Genomic DNA, 24,172 nt, shown 5'->3' on the forward strand with positions numbered 1-24,172 from the left:
GACTTGATTGTTCTGCTCTAATTATCTGATGTTGTAACCAAGTTAGAAAATGATGCTTTATCAGTATAGTGATGATAACGTTAAAAGGACTAGGAAGTACTAATTGGTGTAGAGGAAAGGTGAGTATGATTTTAATGATAAAAATAATGTTTTTAAGTAAAGAAGATAAGTTATTTTTAATTCAATGCATATATAAGCACTATAGTCTTTATATTAATCATTTTTTTCTTTCTTTCTGCTTTTTCTTAGGTGTTCTTAGTAGCCCTGTCATTCAGCTTTATGTGTAAGGGACTAGGTGGAATCGTTATGAAAAGTTCCATCACTCAAATAGAAAGGAGATTTGACATATCATCTTCGGTTTCTGGCTTAATTGATGGAAGCTTTGAAATTGGTAATTTTTATTTCTATTTTTATTATTAGTAACAAGATTTGCAGAGGTAAAAACTGTTCATACAAGCTCTACACCACTGATTCTCAGTCAGGAGTAAATTTGCCTCCCAGAGACAATTTGATGCTATCCGATGTTATTTTTCATTGTCATAACTGAGGGGAGAAAGATTGTTATAGGCATCTAGTAGTAGAGGTTAGGGGTGCCACTAAATATCCCACAATGCACAGGACAACACCCACAACAAAGAATTATCTAGCCCAGAATGTCAATAATGCAGAGGTTGAGAAAATTTGATCTGTACCAACTCATTGCTTGCAAACTAATGCTTTGCATGGCTATACCTTCCCTCTCTCAAAATGTCCTAGTATAAATAAATAAATAAATAAATAAATAAATAAATAAAAATAAAAAATTAATGGTTGGAGAGAGGATTCTGATTCTGATGATTTGAGGAAGGAGGAACAGCTTTGAAGCAAACCATTAGGTTTGTATTGTTTAACTGGGTCTAAAATTTGGGGTGAAAATGGTTTTGTTTTGTTTTTAGAACATTGAATATATTGCTTTGTTGTCTTTAATTTGGATTTCTCTAATAACAGTGAGGTTTTATATAATTATTGGATATTATTTTCTCTTATTTTATGAATTGGTAGCTCATTACCTTTGCCCTCCCCCTTATAGACTTTTAAAAAAATTTTAAACGATAGTCAAGTTTATTAAACAAATTTTTTAAAGTATTATAAAATGTTTAACTCCATCAGCTTCAAGGTTTATGTTGCTCCCAAATTTTGCATATAACTGAGTCTGCTAACACCCCCTGAATTAATTCCATTTTGGATTCTCAGGCATCAATTTCTTCTAGCAAATTTTTCTTTGTTTCTTTTAACATTTCCTATGTTTCTTCCTGAGAATGACTAATGAAAACATCACCAATTTGGTCAGGTATCATTAAGCAGTCATTATCTGCAAGCATGACGTCCTCACAAGCATCTTCTAAATTTTAGAGTTGTTTCCTTTTCACTCCTTTCCTCCTTCAGCTCTCCTTATATTCAGTGAAATTTGTTTTTCTTTTGTTGATCTTCAAAAATAACATTGACATCTTCTCAGCCCCCTTCTTCACGGTGGCTGCCATCTTGGGCTCTTTTTAGACTTTTTAATGATTTGAAGGGACTCAAAATTATGTCTTTTGTATTAATTACAAATATTTTCTATAAGTTTGCTGTTAACTTATTTTAAAATGTATTAGCTATTGAATATTTTAAAAAATAATTGTATAAAGGAAGACCCATTTTTTTATTATGAGTTCTTTTTATGATTAAGAGGCTATTATGCCCTGCATATCCTTTACTCTTCCACCTCTGAGATTTAATGAAACCACCTAAACTTTTAGTTTTGGACTGTTAATTAGCTTTAAATTCTAACTGAGTATGTGTCTCTTTTTATTGAGGAATGGATTATTAAGGTTTTTGTTAAATTTTGTAGCAATTTGACAGCAATTATGTGGGCATGGTTTTAGGTTTTACTAGTTTCTTTGCTTACCACTGTTAATTGAACCTCATGACTTCAAATCTCATCTTTAGTTTTTGTGGATTATATCTTCAAGTAGTTATTTATTTCATAGAAATAATTGAAATAACATATTTTCCAAGCCCTTGCTTGTTGGAAAATGTATTTACTTTACCATTATATTCAAGTAATAACTTGTCTGATTATAGAATTAAAATTTCAAAATCTTTTTTCCTCAGAACATTTAAAACATTTACCTGATTTATAATATTCAGTTACATATAAGAAATCATTATCAATGTCATTGTCATGCACCTCCTCTTTATCCCTGAATTTCAGAAATTTTACCAACATTTATCAAGACTGTTTATTTTATATTACTTAATGCTGGAGAAATATAAAAGTTGTATATGAAGGCTTGGGTCTTTCTTTAACTCAGGGGATTTATTTTCTATTATTAAATCTGTTTCTTCCCCTCTATTTTCTTGTTTTCTTCTGAAACATATATAAGATGAATATTAAATTTCTTCACAATTTTTTTCCTTTATTTCTGTCTAAAATTCTACTTTTTTGCTTTATGTTCCATCAGTCTTCTCTGATACCATCTTCCATCTTATCAGGCCCCGATATGTACATAATTAATAGTATTTTTATTTTACAAAAATCATTATCTCTTATTATTTTTAGTCTGCCAGTTCTTATTTTATGGATGCATTTAACAGTTTCTCCACGGGTTACTTTAACTGCCAGTTCATTTTGGTGCTTTTATTACATGTTTTTGTTCCTCCATCAAATTTTCAGTAATTCTCAGGTGTTGTCTATTTGTTATTGTACATGTAGCTCCCGATGAATCAGGTTGGTCATGACTTCTGCTTGGAATGCTCTTCTCCTCCTTTTTAATCTAAATAACTTACATCTCAAGTGGCCTGTCCTCCAGGAAACATTATTGTAACCCCTACTTAATTTAAGCTCTTCCTTTCTGTTGTTTAATAGCACCTCTGTTCATCTGTTTATTTTTACCAACGGTATATAAGTTTCTGGAGGACAAATGCTATGGTTTATTCTCTTCTTTATATTTCTAGCTCCTACCACTGTGGCAGGTACTTAATAGGAATTTAAAGAATGGTAGGAGTGAATTAATAAATGCTTGAATGAACACCTTTCTCACAGGTCAAGAAGATTTTCTGCATTTTTTTTCCAGTCAAAAACAATTCAGCCAACTCCAAATTCTTCAATAAAATTTTGCTTCACTAATATTGCCAAGTTATTCAAGTGCTTTATTTCCTATCTAAATTTCATTATTCTTCTTCTTAACATCATACGACTTCACAGTGAGTTGTTTAATGTAAATGGATTTCATCTTCTCAAATTATGTGATCTTTAAGGAAAGTTACTGTGTCTTATGCTCTATTTGTATTCATTCTGCGGCTTTCCATTCTATTGGACACAAAATTGTGCTGGCAATGTTTGCAACAGTGAATCATATCAAAATAATTTTATTCTCTTTCTAGGAAATTTGCTTGTGATTGTATTTGTGAGTTACTTTGGATCCAAACTACACAGACCAAAGATAATTGGAATTGGTTGCTTCATTATGGGAGCTGGAAGTATTTTGACTGCTTTACCACATTTCTTTATGGGATAGTAAGTGTTAAACAACTCTATGTCATTAATTATCATTTAATTGTAAATTGATGGTAAAATTTCATTTTTTCCTTTTAAATAAGCAGTCATCTTTTGAGAAGAATATCCACAAAGCATGTGTAGAAATGAAGTATATTTTCTATGTTATAAGTAACTTATTGCTTTATCAGCCATGCTTTCACTGATTTTGAAATATGAATAGCACTAAGTAAGGTGTACAGTTTCATAGGAAATAAATGAACTTTTTATGACTTTTTGGTATAACATATACTTCGTGTCTTCGCCTACAAGATTTTATTTATATTCAACAAAAGTTCATCACCAAACCACTACCATTTCCTTTGAGAGTATTATTCTTAAGGTCATGGTATAGTTATGATTAGAGTCAGATACTATGACAGAAAACCTAAAATAGTGATGGCTTAAATAAGATAGAAGCTTATTTTCCACATAAAAAATTAGTGTAGCCAGACCAAGCATGATAGGTTCCTGCTTCTTTTTATTGTATTGCTCTGCCTTGCATGGCCTCAACCTCATGTTCCAAATTGTGGCAGTATTGTCCACACAACAAGATAAAAAAAAGGAAGAAGAACAAGAAGAAACTGCATGCTGGCTGGGGCCTGAGAAGTATTTTCAGAAGTATAACACTTCTTTTTTTTTTTTTTTAAGATTTTATTTATTCATTCGACAGAGATAGAGACAGCCAGCGAGAGAGGGAACACAAGCAGGGGGAGTGGGAGAGGAAGAAGCAGGCTCATAGCGGAGGAGCCTGATGTGGGGCTCGATCCCATAACGCCGGGATCACGCCCTGAGCCGAAGGCAGACGCTTAACCGCTGTGCCACCCAGGCGCCCCAGAAGTATAACACTTCTAACTTCACATTGGCCAGAACTTTGTTACCTCTCCCATTCAGATATAAAGACATTGGAATAACTAGACTTTATTCCAGATTGCCATGCTTCTAGCTAAACATTCCATCTTCTATTACAATGGAAGGAGAGAAGAACGGATATTGAGAGACAATGAATGATTTCTGCTAAAGATATTATTTATGATATTATTTATTGACAAAGCCGACAATTATGCCTTTCGGTTACCATAGTAATTCCCTTTCCCCCCCTTCATTTGACCCTCGTAAGTACTTTCTTCTTCCTGGTACTGCTTCTTCTTATTTTCATTGTATTATGTTCCTTGATTTATTTCTTGTATTTATGGCTTCTTCATCATCCCCACCTTTTTATTCTGCTGCTGACACCATAATGTCACTATCCCCTAAGCTCTCTCTTCAATCTTCTTCACTTTTCATTCTAGATTACTTGTATGAAGTGTGTGCATTAAATGTAGCAATCACATACACGGACTTTTTCTTACACTCAGGATCTATATATTCAATCACCTCATGGGTATCTCTAGCCTAATATCCAATAAAAATTTCCCACCCATATATTCAAAACTAAATTCATCACTGTGCCAAAACCAGCTCAGATTTTTCACATTCACTCTTTCAATACTGATTCATTAAGCCACAAAGGAACTCAAACCAAAGTCAAGGGGGTTCATTCTAAATTCTTTCATTATTTCAACACACATGACAAGTGGTCACCAAATATTGCTTATTCTACCTCCTATCTGTCAAAGTGTTTCTTTCATCCCTATTGTCCCTAACCTCGTTGAGGCTTTCCACATCTCTGGCCTGGACTTTTTGTCTTCAGTCTAAACTCTGTTCTAACTCATATTCTATATTAGAGTATTAATTTTAAAATATAAATCAAATTATTTTATTCCTCCTTGAACAGAATATAAGCACTCCTAGAATGATAATCCACCTTTCCTGGAAATTATTGAATAATATTTCTTAGTGGGCCCTCCCATTTCATTTTTGCCCATCACTTCCCCTAAAATTCAGGCTGGGAAATTGACAAAAAAGATTCTGATAATTTAGAGAAGAAAATTTAGAGAAGAAAATTGTGCAATTAAAGTGGGAAAATTCCTCTGTATTTCTGGGAATGTGTGACTATTCAGTAGATAAGCAAAATTTTAAATCTGGTAATATTCTTACAGTTACAGGTACTCTAAAGAAACTTTTATTGATCCATCAGAAAATTTAACATCAAGCTTATCAACCTGTTCACTTGATCAAAATTTGTTACTCAATAGAACATCACCTGAGGTGGTAGAAGAAGGTAAGAACTGATAGTGTCACTAATAAATATTCTCAAACTGGTCAACTTAATTATATTTGTAAAAATAATTATGCTATTTATTAGCAAAAGTGATTAAACAACAAACAGGAAAAAATTTGCAACTTATGTATGTAAGACAAAACTGTTAATATATATCATATATAAAAAGCTTTTAAGAAGTAACAAGAAAAGAGGGGCGCCTGGGTGGCACAGTGGTTAAGCATCTGCCTTCGGCTCAGGGCGTGATCCCGGCGATCTGGGATCGAGCCCCACATCAGGCTTTTCTGCTATGAGCCTGCTTCTTCCTCTCCCACTCCCCCTGCTTGTGTTCCCTCTCTCGCTGGCTGTCTCTATCTCTGTCAAATAAATAAATAAAATCTTAAAAAAAAAAAAAGAAGTAACAAGAAAAGAAGACTATTTCACTAGGAAATTGGCAAAGAATATGTGCATTTAAATTAGGGAAGTGTTATAAATATGTAAAGTATGTAATTTATGAAAAACACTTATTACACCAATTAAAGATTTTTTTACCTATTGAGACACAAATTATGATTATATTTTTTTTATCTTTGGATGTTTATACGTATTGGAAAAACATTAAAAATAAGAATTTCTATCTATTTTTATCAAAAATAAAAAGAAATGACATAGAAAGACATTTATGCATTGTTGGGAGTATATAAATTTCTAACTCTTTGAAAGTTAATTTTCAATACAGTAAAGAACAAAAATATACATATATGCTTAAATAAATATTCTACTTTTACTGACTTAAGAAAATAATCAGGAATGTGCACAAAGATTTATTGGCAATTATAGCCATGGCATTCCCATTTAACAGAACAGAAACTTAGAAATATTTTATGAGGAGCGCCTGGGTGGTTCAGTCAGTTAAGCTTCTGCCTTTAGCTCAGGTCGTGATCCTGAAGTCCCCAGAATCTGGCCCCACGTCCGGCTCCCTGCTCCTCCCTCTGCCCCTCACCCCATTCGTGCTTGCTCTCTNNCGTTCCCTCAAATAAATAAATAAATAAACAAATAAATAATAAATAAAACCTTTTAAAAAATATTTCATGAGTAAAAAGTAAGAGATTGATTAAATAAATTACAACACTTTTATTCAACACACCACCATGCAGTCATTAAAATTTTGGTATAAAAGAAATCTTAAAAACATGGGGAAATTGACATAATATGGTGTTAAGTGTAAAAGTACGTTATAATATGAGCTGGACATTTAAGTGTAGAATGTACATAAATATTATGCATATTTTATGTAAACTAAAAATATGGAAGATACAACAAACTCGTGGAGCAACTCTGAGTTTGTTGGGGTTATAGATACTTCAATTTTTACTTGTTTACTTTTTGCTTTTCTATATTTTCAAATTTTGTAACATGAATATGAATATGAATCATTCTTATAATTAGAAAAAAGCAAAAAATCTTAAGGAGTTAAAGTAGTTGATTTTCAGGGCACATATTGCATGGTGCACTGGGTGTTATATGCAAATAATGAATAATGGAACATTACATCAAAAACTGGGGATGCGGGGCGCCTGAGTGGCACAGCGGTTAAGCGTCTGCCTTCGGCTCAGGGCGTGATCCCGGCGTTACAGGATCGAGCCCCACATCAGGCTCCTCTGCTATGAGCCTGCTTTTTCCTCTCCCACTCCCCCTGCTTGTGTTCCCTCTCTCGCTGGCTGTCCCTATCTCTGTCGAATAAATAAATAAAATCTTTTAAAAAAAAAAACTGGGGATGCACTGTATGGTGACTAATATAACAAAATAAAAATTATTAAAAATTTTTAAAAAATAAATAAAAATAAAGTAGTTGAGTTTCTTTTTTTTAATTTTAATGTTTTTTTATTATATTATGTTAGTCACCATAGAGTACATCCCTGGTTTCTGATGTAAAGTTCGATGATTCATTAGTTGCGTATAACACCCAGTGCACCATGCAATACGTGCCCTCGTAGTTGAGTTTCTAATAGGAATGCTAAAATTAATATTTAAAATGAAACTCTAGGGGCACCTGAGTGGCTCAGTCTTAAGCGTCTGCCTTGGGCTCAGGGCGTGATCTCGGAGTTCTGGGATCGAGCCCCACGTCGGGCTCTTCCGCTGGGAGCCTGCTTCTTTCTCTCCCACTCCCCCTGCTTGTGTTCCCTCTCTCACTGGCTGTCTCTCTCTCTGTTAAATAAATAAATAAAATCTTAAAAAAAAACAAAAAACAAAAAACAAAAAACAAAACTCTATCTTGTCTACATAGGCTGTGAAAGGGAATCCAGGTCATATGAATGGATATATGTACTCCTGGGTAATATGCTCCGTGGAATTGGGGAAACCCCCATAGTACCCTTGGGGATTTCTTACATTGATGATTTTGCTGAAGAAGGACATTCTTCTTTTTATTTAGGTAACGTACAGAAAATATTAGATTTTGTGACTACTTTCCTTGGGTCCACCCTTGTTATAATAGTGTTCCTAAATTCATCCTTTTCCTTATTAAAAAATATTTTTAGACATGTATAATGTTACTTTAAAAAACATATTGAAAAAGAACCATGTATTCTTAGCATCTGATAAAATTGTTTTATAATATTTTCAGGCACTTTGCATGCGCTATCAATGATTGGTCCGATCATTGGCTTTATACAGGGATCTCTGTCTGCTAAAATGTACGTGGATATTGGATATGTAGATCTCAGTAAGTATAATCAGAACACGGTAACATAATAATGTTTTTCAAGTACAGGACACCATTCTTCCAAATACTGAATTCACTTTTTTAATAGTCTTTTGCTGACTCTTTGTGTGATGAAGTGTGAACAGAAAAAAAAAATGCGTGTCAGAATTGATGTAATATACTTTACTTTCTTCATCTATGAAGGACAGCAATCATTAATACTATTGCTCAGAATTTATTGCATTTCAAAATGATTTTTTGACTGGCTGCTTCTAATTCTTTATTCTAGGCAATATCAGAATAACTCCTAAGGACTCTCGTTGGGTTGGTGCTTGGTGGCTTGGTTTCCTTTTGGCTGGAATGTTATCTATTATGTCTTCCATACCATTCTTTTTCCTGCCCAAAAGTCTGGATAAATCACGGAAAGAAACATCTTTGGATTTGCTCAAAACAAATGAGGAAAGGACTCAAATGGCTAATGTGACCAACCACAGGCAAAATGTTACTGAAAATATTACTGGTAAGTATTTCGCATTCATAGTCAATTTGGAATTATTAATTTCAGTGAGAGTAGATGAAACTATGTCTTAGTTGCCATTGGATAGAAAGCTTAGTTCTGACTATATCTGATGGATACCTTTAGAGATCTATAGAGAAAAATGTTTCAAAGTCCATGTCATCCCTCTCTAAATAACCACATCCGGTTCTGTCTTGCAAGACTCTGATACTTGCTATTTTTCTAAGAAATTCCTTCCACTTTTAACTTCTATTTCAGTTGGTTAACCTTCTGATTACAGACCTAGATCACAAAATTCTTGCCACAAACAGAAGTTATGAATTTCTTACACACCTGTTTGTAGGCACAGGTTGTTGTACTATTATTGTCATAATGTCATCTGAGACACACATTATTATTCTCTTCCTCTCCTTGCACCATAAGAAAAGTGATTAATAATACTGCCAGATCTACTGATAGTTTTTTATAGTAGAAAAGCTGTCTACCAGGAAACAGATCTGAGTCCTGGTACTAAACTGAACTTTATAATTTTTTTAACTTTAGTCTTCTCATTTCTGTGAACTTTGGATTATACTGTCTTTAAGGTAAATTTTTACTTAATAATTTTATTATTAACATAATGATATTAAGTGCTAACAAGAAAGAGACATTGCATGTCTATTCACTTTGGTTTCTTGAGCACCTAGCATATTGCCTGGGACCCAGCTGAAAACCAAATATTTGTTGAATGAATGAATAAATGAATTAATGATATATGCAGTTGTATGGTAGAGTGCTAAGAATAACCAGATATGAAGTGAACTGAGCAAGTTGCAAAACAGCATGTATGTATGATTTCATTTTGGGGTAAAATAAACTGAGTAGATATTAATGAACATATTGAAAAATGAAGGAAAATATAAAAAACTGTTGACAGCAGGATTGTAGGATACTCTGATTTTCTGTGTTATGTGTTTAGGTAATTTTCAATCTTCTATAACTTTTATCACATTTATAAAATTAAGATATTAACACCCATTTAAGCTGCATTCTATTTTATTTTTATATTTTTATAGGTTTTTTCCAGTCCTTGAAAAGCATCCTTACCAATCCCCTATATGTTATATTACAGTTTTTGTCATTATTGCTAGCCAGCAGCCATATTGGTGCTATTACTTATGTCTTCAAATATATAGAGCAACAGTATGGTCAGTCAGCATCTGAAGCTAACATTTTGCTTGGTAAGACACATTATTTATATTTGCTTGATAAGCTGTATATTACCAAGTAATTGAGTTTCAAGTGACATTTTGTGTGAAGGTAATTTTATATTTTAGTAAATATAATTTCCAATTATTCTTTGCAAGTCTTATCAAATTTGTTGATCTCATAATATCATCATTGCTCTGCCTTTGAAGTTGCATCTCATGTTATTTTTGAGAAGATGAACTCCTAAAAGAAAAACTGTGTGTGAATGGAACATTTAAATATAGTATCTGCATAATTTTATTTTATAACGTTGAGATCCTGAGACAAATCCTTTTGTAATTTAATCATTAAAATTTTATAATTCACGCACTTTGAACCAGGCTTCAGCTACTTACAAAATATAGGACAAAAGAAAAATCAACTTAAACACAACATTGATGTCTACATAATTCAAACAAGTATCATATTTTGGGAGTTACTTTGTTATGGTATCTATTTCCAATGACATATTAAATCATGCTTATGAAGAAAAGGTTTTCTTATACCATTCTTCCTTCACATCCAGTATAATACGAGATTCTTAAGAATCTGTACTGTACATTACCCTGTACAGTGCTCAGCACATTGTAGAAACTCAGTAAATATTTGATAAATTAAACTGAATTTATCAAGTGGTATCTCTGAGAAGGTCGTAAGAAAACAAGAAAATAATAATTCTGTTGGATACTTTTATTGAGCTTAAGATAAAAATTTAAATTATGAGAGTTAAGTTTGACTCCCAATCAGGTTCCCAGCCTGAATTTGCTGTTGTTGTTTGTAGAGGGATCATTACCTTTAATAATTCTCGTAGGACAGTGACATGGAAAAGTTATACCAGGGATCAATATTTTTAATACCATATTTAGGTCTGTTTATCATCAAAGGGCAAATGTGTGTTTGGATAAAGAAGAGGTATTAATTCTAGTAGTTAATTTTAAAGTGATGGGCAAATTTGGAACAAGTTTTTAAGGATTGGAACTCTTCATTTTGAGGAGATGTAAAGGATTTTATTTTATTTTTTATTCTTTTTATTATGTTCAATTAGCCATCATTAGTTTTTGTTGTACTGTTGAACGTGTAAAGGATTTTAGATGGTAAGATGCAAGTCTTATAGGCAGGAAGACGATATTTTGTTGCTGTTTTCCAGAAAAAGAAAATCCCTCATAAAAACCATCAAGACATTCAAATATTCTCAATCCCTGACTTTTGCTATTAGAGAACCCAAATCCTCAGCATTGGCATCAAGAAATTATTTCTCTTTCTCCCATGTGGTACACTGGTCTCCAACCTCCACCCAGGGCTGTCAGCTTTCTACTTATGGAATAAGATGGGATGAATTTGGTCGATGCACTCTGTGTTTCCTTTATAAAATATTTCAGAATAACCATATTTATATAATCACAGGTTTTTTTCTCTTCTTTTATTTCTAGGAACCATAACCTTACCAACTCTTGCAACTGGAATATTTATAGGAGGATATATCATTAAAAAATTCAAACTTACCTTGCTTGGAATTGCCAAATTATCATTTTGCACCAGTGTATTGGGCTTCACATTTCAACTATTAAATTTTGCATTAATTTGTGAAAACAGATCAGTTGCTGGCCTAACTTTGACCTATGATGGGTTTGTATACACCAATATATTAGTTGCACAATGTATAAACTATCCAATGTAAAAGACTATAAGGAAAACAGGACAGATAGCAATCTTAGCTAAATTTTGTTTTGAGAGAAATTTCAATTTACAAAATCTTAAAACACCCACTTCCTAAGATCTCAAAAAATTCTCCTTGTAGTCCTAAAAGAAAACCTACATAAGTTGTAATAATAATAGTTATCCTTTATGAGATTCCTACAATGACAGACAGGTATTTTTACCCACATTTTATAGATAGGGAAAGCAGGGCTTAGAGAGATACACAGATTACCTGACTAGCAATGTTAAGATTCTGACTTAAATTGGGGGATTTAGACTCCAAAACTTTTAGTCTTAACTGCTACAATTTTAGATGTATTATAAGAGGAATATAAATAACATTTCCCAAAAGTGACTGAACAATTTTTATCTACCGTTAATTTTAATGGTTAACAACTACCTTTATAAGAAAACACTTCTTTATATTGTACTGAATTTTCCTTTTCTGCAAGCTAATACTATTTATTCTGGTATTATCATTATTAGCAGTAGAATTAATAAATATCTTATGTATAATTGTATGTTAGACCATAGAAAACCGTTACTTTGTATTGTTAACAAGTATTGTGAAGTATGCCTAGTACTATAGTTCTATCCCAAATTAGGGGCAGGATTCTGGTACAGATTTCTTATCATCTCTTAAATATAGCCAAGAATTTAAGCTTAGAAAGGTTCACATTCAGACAAGGAAGGCTCCTTGGATTACAGTTGAGTAACTATGATACCTAGTGCTGCTTATTGTTGGCTCTGAGCATTTACACTCTGGATCCAAGATGTCAGTTTGACCTTGTCAATTTTCCCCACATTTCTTTACCTACATACCATCCTATTCTTGGAGACCTGTCAAACTAGTCTTGAATTATCTCTCAGCTCTTTCCTAACCCTGACTGTTGGTAATTACTCCTATCCACCATTAACCACTCCAGTAAATACAGAGTACTTAGAACATTGAACTTTTGAGGTAAAAGAAACTTAAAGATCATGAAGCCCAAACCTTTTATATCCTCTTCATTTATTAGTTGAGAAGCAGAGAAACTGTGACTTATTTGAAGTCACAAAATTACTCCAAACTGACGCTGTATCACATCAGTAGTTTCAAGGGTTCCCAACTTGTCAAACATGGTTTAGAGGAGCTTTAAAGCCAGTTCCCTAAAAACAAGTATGTTAACTGTGCCATCTATTCAAAAGAAAGCGCCTAGAGTTATATGGGATTCTCTCCATTTAGTAAAATTTTCCTGAGTGCCTCCTTAAAGGTCAAAATGATTTATAGGATAGATCACTGCCTTCGTGAAACTCGTAGTTTAATGATAGCAACAGAATCAATGTATTTAGCATTTGTGAAGTGCTAGTAACAGGAGTTTTTAAAGTATGAATTAATGCAGAGTTTCTCAGAATGTGATCTCAGGGCCTGTAGGGGTCCCTGAGACCTTTTTGAAGGCTCGGCATATTCTAAGCTATTTTTAGAATAATACCAGGATGGTATTTGTTTTTAGTCTTATTTTCTCGTGAGTGTATAGTGCTATTTTCTAAGGCTACAATAATGTGATGATAGCATCAGTCTGGTAGCTATTGATGTGTGCTTGTGTGTTCTTATGTATTAAAAAAATTTTTTTTCTTTTTGTGAGAGAGAGAGCATGATTGGGGTGGGAGGGGCCCGAGGGAGAGGAGAATCTTAAGCAGACTTCCACTGAGCTTGGAGCCCGACTTGGCGCTCAATCTCAGGACCCTGAGATCATGACCTGAGCTGAAATCAAGAGTTGGACGTTTAAATGACTGCACCACCCAGGTGCCCCATGTATTAAAATTTTTTAGTATTAATTTCTGATTATATACCTATCAATGTCAATATATATAACTCACTTGGACAAAAAACCTTTGAGGTCCCCAATTCTTTTAAGAGTATGAAGAGCTACTGAGAACAAAAATTTGAGAACTGCCATATGAATTTTTCCCCCAATATCCATATGCAGTTGATGTTATTACCTATGACTTACAAATGGCAAAGCTGATTTTAGGAATAGTCACAACACTCCAAAGGGTCAGAACTAATGTGAGCACTGGAGTATCTGATGGCAATGTCTGGACTTGGTCATTAATCATTATGTTTAACCTCTCTCGGTTGTATGTTCCCAAGAAGAATTAGGTATTAGATGCATTTTAGTAAAATTATTGATAATAGAATTTCAGAATTTCTGAGTCTACTTCTTCATGTAAATTACTTCCTTATTCAAAGATAATATATCAATTCTCAATTATTATCAAGATTTTACCAAAAACAAAAGAATAATTTTAATAATCTATAAGCATAAAGTTAAATATTCAAATAATCCATTTTTTAATTTTAGCCAAATTTTAAGATTATATTTTACAAATATAGCCATGTTTTACAGTCAATCATTATAAAGTATGTTTTCATTTCATTTAAAAAGTGTATGGAGGTTTTCTAGTCTTTCTCAACTGATTTTATTATTCTTGATTTTAAAAAATTGATGCTTAGGGGTTCTGAAATTCTTTTCTTATGTAGTCGAAACATAGATTTAAAAATTCAAAGTAAATAACAGATTCATGGAACTTTACAGTAAGCTGGGAAGTTTAGTCTACCACCTTATTGAAGAGAAAACTGAGTCTCAAAAAAATGAAGTGACTTGTATAACGAGTAATTTCTTGGTAGAATCACAAAGACCTCTTATATAAGTCTTACGGATCCTCTTTATGTCTGGGTAAAGATGGGAGGTGTTAAGTTAATAAACACTATATAAACATGCCATTTTGGCATCATCACTCATCAAATTTCGCTGTCTTATTAAAGCCTAACTGTTTTCCTTATTTCTCTCCTCCACTTCTCCCTCCCACTTCTTCTCCCCCCCTTTCCTAATGCCCTCCACCTTTTCCTCCCTCCTCTTGGCTTCCCTTTCCTGTCCTCCCCTTTCTTTCTCTTTACTCCTCTCTTCCCTCCTTCTTTTTCTCTCTCTCTTTTTGATATATGTCTACCTTATATTTCCAGAAATAACCCAGTGGCATCTCACATAAATGTACCACTTTCTTATTGCAACTCAGACTGCAATTGTGATCAAAGTCACTGGGAACCAGTCTGTGGAGACAATGGAATAACTTACATATCACCTTGTCTAGCAGGATGCAAATTTTCAAATGGCAGTAAAAATTCTATGGTGAGTATTCGTTTTTACTTTGTCTTCTCTTCTTGACCAACATTGCAGATTTGATTTAGCAATAACTTATCAAATCTTTCTAGAAGTAAAGTCTCTAGTAAAAAGAGAATAGAAAAAGATTCCTAATCCTATCTGTCATTGTGATGGCTATGAGGTTGTGTAAATGAAAGCCTCACATAAAATCCTTGAAACACAGATAGTTTTTTCTGTTGCTTAAATATCATTTGAGATTATTCCCACTTTTCCTCCTTGAGTTTATGAGAACACGACCTTCTGGAATTTAAATGCATTTAGGATCCCTAGGAAGCACCTCATTTTACTAATTAGATTAAATTAAAGGTATTTTACCCTTCAGAAATTAGGGGAAAGTCCTGATCTGACCACTTGTCAGCACCCTCTTCCTTTCCAGGACAATAATCTATATGCAATTTTGCATATCGATTCTGACAAGTTTATCTTTAGGCTCACTACCCTTTTAACTTTCCAAAAAATTAATCAAGGCTTCATGCTCACTTGACTGTCCAATTCTTAGCTTCCAATTTTGATTTCCCCAAAGGTGGCACTTCTATCCAGGATAACTTAATCTTTTGACTACATATTCCTAACATTTTCCATAGAAATGCCATTTCCTTCTTCACTCAAAATATTCCCTTCCATGCAAACTATGGGTTCTTCTTAATTCCTTGAGTTGATTTTCAGTAATTGGGGATCAGGTATCATGTTCTCTATTCCACTTCCAATCTATTGAATATCTCACAAAGTTGGGGAGCCATTTCCTGGGCCATTTATCTATCACCAACATCAGCAGTATAATCAGCTATGATCATTGCTCTCTACCACACAGTTCTGTCTTTGATTTTCAAACTTTTTTCATCTTTTTCTTGTCCATAATCCTACTAATTGTATTGTTGAAGGGCCCTGAGAACTTTGAAGAATAAAGCACCTGGATTCTTTGAAGCCAGGCCATAAATTTGCAAAAATGTGACCCAAGGACCATACTTAAAACCCCATATTTCTTATTAATGGGTCTAGTGCCTTTCACTGATAGTGCCCCATTTAATCCATGGTCCCACTTGGTCCATTAGTGAAAGCCTGGAGAAGACATGGTATTATAATCCTAAAGAAAGCTCTGTGTATTATGGAGACATTTTTCTTAATACTGACAATGACTATACCATTTGAGGACTACTGCAGAGTTTGTTTACCAAATCCTTAGTAATAAATCATCCCTTCTTAATTACTCAAAATAATGTCCTTGGTTTTATTGATCAGTAGGGCTTGATACATAAGGGATTCATCCATATTATTCCTAGTGAAAAAGTAAAGCTTGATTATCAGATACGTATGGATTCAAATTCTTCTCCACTTCTTCTTTCAGTAAATAAAGTACTAATAGGTTTAAGCTTCCCTTAAACCTTAGTTTAGCCTAGACTCAAAACAGAATTTATTAAAACCACCTATCTAAATAAACTGCTTGCCAAATTTTCCCCTTCTGTGGTCTACCCAGAGGTTCAACACTCTGGTAATAACATCATCTATCCTATAATCTGTCATTATGCTCTTGAATGTTGTGTTTGTGGGCCAAAGTAGAATTCTAGTACCCCCGCCTAGCTCCTATTCCCCTAGACTCTGCCCCATTCTAATGGATAATTCTAGTGCCAGGTTTTGCCCCGACCAAAACTATATTTTCTGGATTCTCTGAGTAACCCTTCCCTTCCTGTCCCTGACACTTAGTAGGATTGTTAAAGAGAGTAACTAGGCATTTTATAGAAAGTAAAAATGAGTGGGAAGAAAATATTAAAAAGTATTTATATTAATGAGAGATTATATACAGTTTCAAACATTGATTTTTTTTATCCTTTCCTAATTTTTAAATTAAGAATAAATTAAATGTTAATAGGGAATGGCATTTTTTTTTTTGTCTAGAGAGGAATCCAGGAAACTATTTGCCTTCCAACTATTAAATAACTGTATTTTCAGAATGCTTTCTTTAAACACTGTAAATATTTTAGCTCAAATGGGTGAGACTTCTTTAAATATAATGAAATGTATTTATAGCCCAGTCATACCTTCTAAATATATTCTGCAATATTTCAAAAACTGTTTTTTAGGTGTTTCATAACTGTAGTTGTGTGGAAGTAACTAGTATCCAGAACAAAAATAATTCGGTGACTTTGGGTGAATGCCCAAGAGATAGTCAATGTACAAAAAAATTTTATATTTATACACTGGTGCAAGTCTTGAATTATTTTTTCTCTTCATTGGGAAGCACCCCAACTATCATGCTGATTTTTAAGTAAGTATGACTTTTTAAAAAGCATTTTTATGTATATTAGACTCTAAACACACCTAATAATGTACATATTTTTCATAATATATTTGGAACACAAATTTGTATTTTGTTACATTTTAATTTTCTAAGAATGCATTTACTTAGGTTTATTGTGATATCACAATGTCATAATTAATGATAAAAAGATTTCATACTTTCTCCTCTTACTAAGAATTTTATGACATAGACTGATTGACAATTGCTTCAATTGTGAGAAAAAAAATCTCTGTTGTGATTCTATAAGAAATTCTAATTTTGAGATGCCTTATACCAGGATTGGCCTGTCAGAGTGAATCAACTATTGATTTCGTTGAAAGAAAACATTTGGGAACCAGACTGTATAATATAACCAGTCTATAATATTCTAAAATTTTTAATATACCTCAAAATAGCTTTTGACCTGGTCTCTCAAATACCCTCATAGATAAGAAAAAATAAATGAGCAGAATTCATCCCTTTCTTCACTCATTAGACAAATACTTAGACCATACTTGAAGGATATTCCATGGTGAATAAAACAGATAAAGTACCTGTTCTCAAACAGTTCAGAGTATGACAGGAAAGACAGATGTAAGAAAAATAGGCTTAAAATAAACACATAATTACAAATTGTCATTAGTGCTAGTAAGGAAAAAGAATGATATCAAAGAGAATAAAGAGGAAAACCTAATTTATGATTGAGGTGAGGAGCTGTGAGGAAGAAGCCTCAGAGACTTCTCAAAAAAATCAACATTTAATCTAAACATCTAGAGAATAAGTTGACATTAACAAAATGAAGAACTGTACAGAAAAGGGGTCTAGGTGATGACGCCTCAAGGCCAGGGAGAGCTGGAGTGTTTGAGAAGTGAAAAGAAGCTGGCTGGTTGGAACATACTGAGTGAGAGGGCTATGACATAACATTGGAGATTTAGGAAGGGAGCAAATAACACAAGCCCTGTTGGTGAAGTTAATTATTCAGTTACCTAAAACCGAAAACATATAAAAACCTGCATGCAGGTCTTAAAGATATACATGTGTAAATACGGTGGCCTAGGTTAACATCTAAATTATATTTTTAAGGCATAGGTAGTTGACCACAAGTTCACTGTCAGCCAACAGCATGATATGGAAGGGAAAGAAAACAAATGGTTTAAGCTTTGTTAAAATCAGTATACATGAGTAAACTGTGTCTACAGTTGTTTAATTCTACTCTGACCCAAAATCTTGTTAAATTATTTTTACTAATTTATTCTACAGCTATATCTCTACCTTAATATGAAATGTTGTCTACTCAAAAAGAAGCCTTCCATAATTGCCAAATTACAGCTTCATTATCTATCAGAAAAATCCTCTCTCAAAAATCTATATTAGCTTTATCTTTAATTTTTTAATCTAAAATCTTTTGCAGGGTGAAAGAGGGTTTCATCATTAATGTAATTTATATTTTACCTCATTAAGTGGTTGAGGTAAACATTACCATTTGTCAAAAACATTTACTGATCTCTCACCAGCCTTTGATTTTATTGAAAGAACACTTTCGTGAAACAGACTGTAGAATAAAAATATAAACGTCAGTCTATTAATGATTTTCCAATGCTTACATCATAAGGCTGTTATTAAAACTAGACTAAGCAGGAGTGATGATATTCACTCATTCAATCTATTCATTTTGTGTGTCAGGCACAATTATAGGTGCTAAGGACAGAACTGTGAACAAAGTGATAAAGGCCCTGCTTTCATTAGCTTCCAATGGCGGTGAGGGATGGTGGACAGGATGGGTATAAGAGAAGAAACAATAAAAAAATAAGCAAGTAAATGTGTAAAATAGAATTGTAAAACATTAGGAAGAAAAATAAGTTAGCTTAAGAATGGGGGGCAAGTAAATGGTACTAATTCAGATATTGTGCATTGGAAGTCATTTGATAAGAGAGCTGAAAAAAAAAATGAGCGTGCCAGCTATGCTGATATGGGGACAAGTGAAGAGCATGGTCCAGAAAATACACACTCTGTGGGGCACAGTGACAACTTTGGAGTTTATTCTAATTGTATTGAGAAGTCAGCAGAGACATTTGAGCATTAGAATTATACAACTAACTTATCCATTTAGAAGATCACTCTGACTTTTGAGTGGAGAACAAGTTTTTGGGGTGTAAGAATGGAAACAGGGAGAACAGAAGGCTATAGTTCTTCACAGGATGGGATTTTGATTGAAGATGGTGATAGTAAAAGAAATAGAAAGTGATGCGAGTCTCAGTCTTCTGTTTTTAAGGCAAAGTCAATAGAATTTGCTGATGGATCTAATGTGGCATGTAAGAAAGAAAATTTAAGGATGATCCCAAGGTTCTAGCCTTGAGAAGATGGTAGTACTGTTGAACAAACTAGTGAAGACTAGGGAATGGTAGTTTGGAGAAAGTGGAGAAGCAAGATTTTGTTCTATCCCCGTAAATCTGAGATGCCTATTGGAGAAATATTGGAGCTGGAGATATAAATTTTGGAATCAGCAACATACAGATGTTGTTTAAATCCATGGCACTTTTGAGATCTTCTAAGGACTGAGTACAGGTAGAAAAAAGATTCTAGAACCAAGATCCAGGTACTACAACTCCAGAAGCCAAGAAGAGGAGGAGAATCCATTGATGAAAACTGAGAAGGAGGTCCCATGAAGTGGGGAAAAACCAAGAGGGTGGGTCATGTAAGTTAAAGGTTAGGAAGTAATCACAGGATTTCATTATGTGCTAGTTACTGCTAACCTTAACAAAAATAATGCATGAAGATGGGGGGAAAGGAAGGCTACTTTGCAAAGGACTGAGAGAAAATCCAAGAAGGGGAAGTGCAGATATCCAGTAGGAAAAATTCTTTATATTACTAATGTTATAAAAAGAAGCAGAGAAAAGGTATAGTAATTTAGCAGGGGTGTGGCCTCAAGATTTCTGTTTATACTAGATATTATAGCCTGCTTGTGTGCCGATGAGAATTACCCAGTAGGGGTGAAGGAAATTGATAGTGTAGGAAAGACTGAAAGGGATATGAACAAGCACGCAGAATTTAAATGATTCACATGTAGCTTTAGTCATGTGAGGGTATTGAAATTCTGTTCTGATTGATTCTACTTTTTCTGTTAGATAAAAAGCAAGGTAATCTGCTAAGAGGGAGGAGGAAAAAAGAAGAGGTTTCAGATGAGATCAGGAAATGGGAACTAGTAATCTTAAAGGCTGGGAGAATAAACAGGGGAAATAGACTAGTAAAATACAGTAGGATTGTACTGGAGGCCCTGAAGGTTTGTACTTAAAATGAGCTTAGTCAGAATATTTGAATGATATCCTCCAGCCAGCAGTTCTTTAGGTATAGGTGTAGAAAAGGCAGGGGTTGGATGAAAGCATTTTTCTTGCCTGGGACAGTAAAGAATGGGAAAGACAGAAAAGTCCAGGGTATATGAAAGGAATGATTATGAGAGAGCATGGTGAGAAAAGTGAGGACATGAAAATGGAGATGACCTGGGACAAAGTGCGGGGTGTCAAGGGCCTTAAGAGCCCTGTGGGGCTGAGGCTTGTTGGAGTTGGTTTGCTTGAGAGAGTGAATTTAAAAGTTGAGAGGTGCTTCTGATGAGGGAGTGCTCAAAACTGAGAATTAGGGAAGTGTGTACTGATTAGCATGACCATGGGATAGGTGAGGTAAGACCAAGGAGTGAAGAGGTCAAGAAACCTGGAGCCCGGAACATTGGAGGATGGTCTACATAGATTATTATAATAACTAGGAAAAGTGGCAGATACAATTTTGGAAAAAAATGGCAGAGAGCCTAGTACTAAAATCTCCAAGGAATGATGAGGGCACTGATCAAGATACTAGTATCTGCGGGTACAGTATCTATAGATACTACAGCCAGGAGGTTAGGGAATGGTATATGAGGATGGCACACCACTTGAAGGGAGTTAGAAGTCTTTCAGAGGAGACACTAGAGTCCTCCTCCTCAGAGGGGTTTTTAAAAAGGTGTTTAAGAAAAAAAGAGCAAGAAGGACATCTACACCAACGCCCAGTAAGACTGCAGGCTGTGGGAGAAAAACAGCCCTTACTTGAAAGAGTTGCATGGCAAGAGAACCATCAGGGGCAGCCAGGCTTTGTTAGAATAAGAAAGTGAAAGGGTTCCTAAGAACATAAGATCTAAGGATTTTGCTGGTAACAAGGGACACAATGGAAGAGTTTAAGTGATATAAAAGGAGCAGGAGACAGGGTGTGATTAAAGAATGATCTAAACCATGTGGGGGTGAGAGCCCAGGGATGCCAGAATATGAAAACCAGTGCTAAGAGAGGTTATATGACTTCTCTAAGTCACTCAGTCAATATGAAACACCATTTACCTCTTTGTTCAAGAAGAACTAGCAAGAATATCCTAGGGGCCACTTAGCAAATGTTTGTTGAATGACTCAGTCTATTTCTATGAACAAATACGGTCATCCAAACAGCTCAAGAAAGAACAACAACCACCTTTGTATCACTTAATCAAATACTTCCAAAAAAACAGGCTTTTGAGCCTCAGTCCCCTCCTCCCCATCTTGCCACTGCTGCTGGATAATTTGTTTCACGTGATATGTATTAGGCTATCACAGGGATATCACAGAATGACATGGCAGTGTCATCATCTTATTAAACACAGAAAAATGGAATTATGGAAACAAATTTCTAAATGCAAGAGTGAGTTAATTTCTAGGAGAGGATACAAATGTGCTTGCTCCTTTAAAATGACATTTAGGGGCGCCTGGGTGGCACAGTGATTAAGCATCTGCCTTTGGCTCAGGGCGTGATCCCAGCGTTATGAGATCGAGCCCCACATCAGGCTCTTCCACTATGAGCCTGCTTCTTCCTCTCCCACTCCCCCTGCTTGTGTTCCCTCTCTCGCTGGCTGCCTCTATCTGTGTCGAATAAATAAATAAAATCTTTAAAAAAATAAAATAAAATGACATTTAAATATACTAGACACTAGAATATAAGTATTTTTTTGACCCTCCTAGTTATATTACATAGTTCATGAATCATATTAGTGAACTTTGTTGTTAGTAGCAATGGCAGAAATAAGATGGTAAAAGAGTTCTCACAAAGACCTCAATAAATGTATCTGCTGTAGCATATGGCCTGTGTCAACTGAATGGGTCACATGAGATCTGTTTCTTCGTAGGCATAATAAAGTCTGTTCCGACCACACACTCATAGGATTTCAAAGGATCAAATGAGAAAATGTTAAACCATCTTGAAATCTCAACATATTGAATAAATAAGAGAATAATAATTATTATCACTCCGCTGTTTGCCTTTTAAAACAACTGAAAATAAAACTTGAAATAATGTCAGCCATTCACTTGAGGGTTTTTGTCTGATCATGAACAGTGCGACTGAGAAATGTTTTGATATTGAACTTGGTTTGGTATTTTGGAGATGTTTAATGTGTCTTTACCTTTATCTTATTTCAGAACTGTTCAACCTGAACTGAAATCCCTTGCAGTGGGTTTCCATTCACTAACTATACGAGCATTAGGTATGCTAAATATACAGATTAAAATTTTAAGATATAAATTTTTATATCAAAGCTCACAGACTGAACGTAATTTCCAATCATAAGAAATTTTTTAAAAGGTATAATTTAAAATAATTGCTATTTTTGTGGTAAATAAAAAATAATGAGACAGAGGAAAACTAAATAACTTAAAAGAAACTTCGATCATTAATTCCAGTCAATCTTTAACTAGAACAAGAAATCGTCATATTTGTTCTACACTCTTTCTAACACAAAGATAGGTGATATCCAAAGTTTTCCTACTTTCACACTTAGGAATATTACTTCCTAAAGGCAGAATGGAAGGCCTTCTGCATAAAGAGGGTAATGCCCAAAACAGCTTGGAAGACCTGGGAAATCTGGTCAGGCTGAAATTGTATGAAACAAGCAAACATTTTGCTGCCCCACTTCCCACTACCCACTTCTCCAAGGCTGGGGAAGTTAACCTTTATCAGAAGTTAAAAATGCAAGAGGAAATGGGAACTAAACTGTAGGACTCAGCATCTTGGGCTAAGGGAGTGTTCTGAATGAAGGAAAGCTCAGGAAACTGTGCTTTTTGTTGTCAAAGAGTAGGGCTGTACACTCCAGAAGTAAGAGTTCTATTTCTAAATATTCACATGAAGTGATTAGTAGAAGATTTAGGAAACCATCCTTTTTCCCTTGTCATTTGCCATTCATACCACAGAGATTTCTGTTGTTAGCTCAAACTTCTAACCTAACTCCTATGCATCCCCCTTTGTAAGACGTATTAACAATAATATGCTTATTCCTGGGAAGTAGGAAAAGAGCATCATCTAGGGATTGGGGTAGAAGACTGACCATGGCCTGGAGGCAACCACTGATGGAAAAGGAAGTGGGAGGGGTCAATCCCTGGGATCCTTACAAGCAAAAGAAAGAAGCATAACTCTTTGGCTATGTGCAATGGAGAAGTTGTCCAAGAAGTATATTTGGGGAGAAGGCCACAGATCCTCAAAGGTAAAAAGAGGAAATATAAAGGACTTGGAGAGAAGAAGATGAAGATGCTGCTGGATTCCACTCTAGTTCTCATCCCAGCCTTCTCTTCTGTTCTTCTCTAATCTTGAAACTCTGTCTGTCCTGGCAGTTCCCTGTCTCCAGATACAATGGAGATGGCTCTCTCCTAGAAGCTAGGCCATAGAAGCTAGCAGATGAAAATAGAATGTGGGATCTAGGGCTCCCCCTTAGATGTTGAAATAAGACTGAGACTAGAAGAAATTCTTCTAGTGACATAAAAGAGAAAGAAAGGAATTTTGCCATCCTAAAGGTGAGCTTACTATTTTGAT

General features: G+C 34.4%; 1 protein-coding gene and 1 pseudogene across 1 annotated transcript in view; one reads left to right on the forward strand and one right to left on the reverse strand.

The window, feature by feature from the left end:
- The first annotated feature begins 249 nt into the window (after nt 1-249).
- The window catches only part of SLCO1B3 (solute carrier organic anion transporter family member 1B3), a 29,052-nt gene continuing 5,129 nt past the window's right edge, over nt 250-24,172 (forward strand). The window contains exons 1-11 of the mRNA XM_008707071.2: nt 250-391; nt 3,406-3,538; nt 5,599-5,720; nt 7,987-8,133; nt 8,326-8,424; nt 8,693-8,923; nt 9,976-10,140; nt 11,578-11,773; nt 14,850-15,015; nt 17,127-17,311; nt 22,789-22,853. Of these exons, the coding sequence (XP_008705293.2) occupies nt 280-391; nt 3,406-3,538; nt 5,599-5,720; nt 7,987-8,133; nt 8,326-8,424; nt 8,693-8,923; nt 9,976-10,140; nt 11,578-11,773; nt 14,850-15,015; nt 17,127-17,311; nt 22,789-22,853 (1,621 nt within the window). The 5' untranslated portion in view covers nt 250-279. The remainder of the gene's footprint in view (nt 392-3,405; nt 3,539-5,598; nt 5,721-7,986; nt 8,134-8,325; nt 8,425-8,692; nt 8,924-9,975; nt 10,141-11,577; nt 11,774-14,849; nt 15,016-17,126; nt 17,312-22,788; nt 22,854-24,172) is intronic.
- Nucleotides 1,118-1,520, reverse strand: LOC103677821 (annotated as a pseudogene).

The sequence above is a fragment of the Ursus maritimus genome, unplaced genomic scaffold (genome assembly GCF_017311325.1).
Source record: "Ursus maritimus isolate PB19 unplaced genomic scaffold, ASM1731132v1 scaffold_26, whole genome shotgun sequence".
In the NCBI taxonomy this organism is placed as follows: domain Eukaryota; kingdom Metazoa; phylum Chordata; class Mammalia; order Carnivora; family Ursidae; genus Ursus; species Ursus maritimus.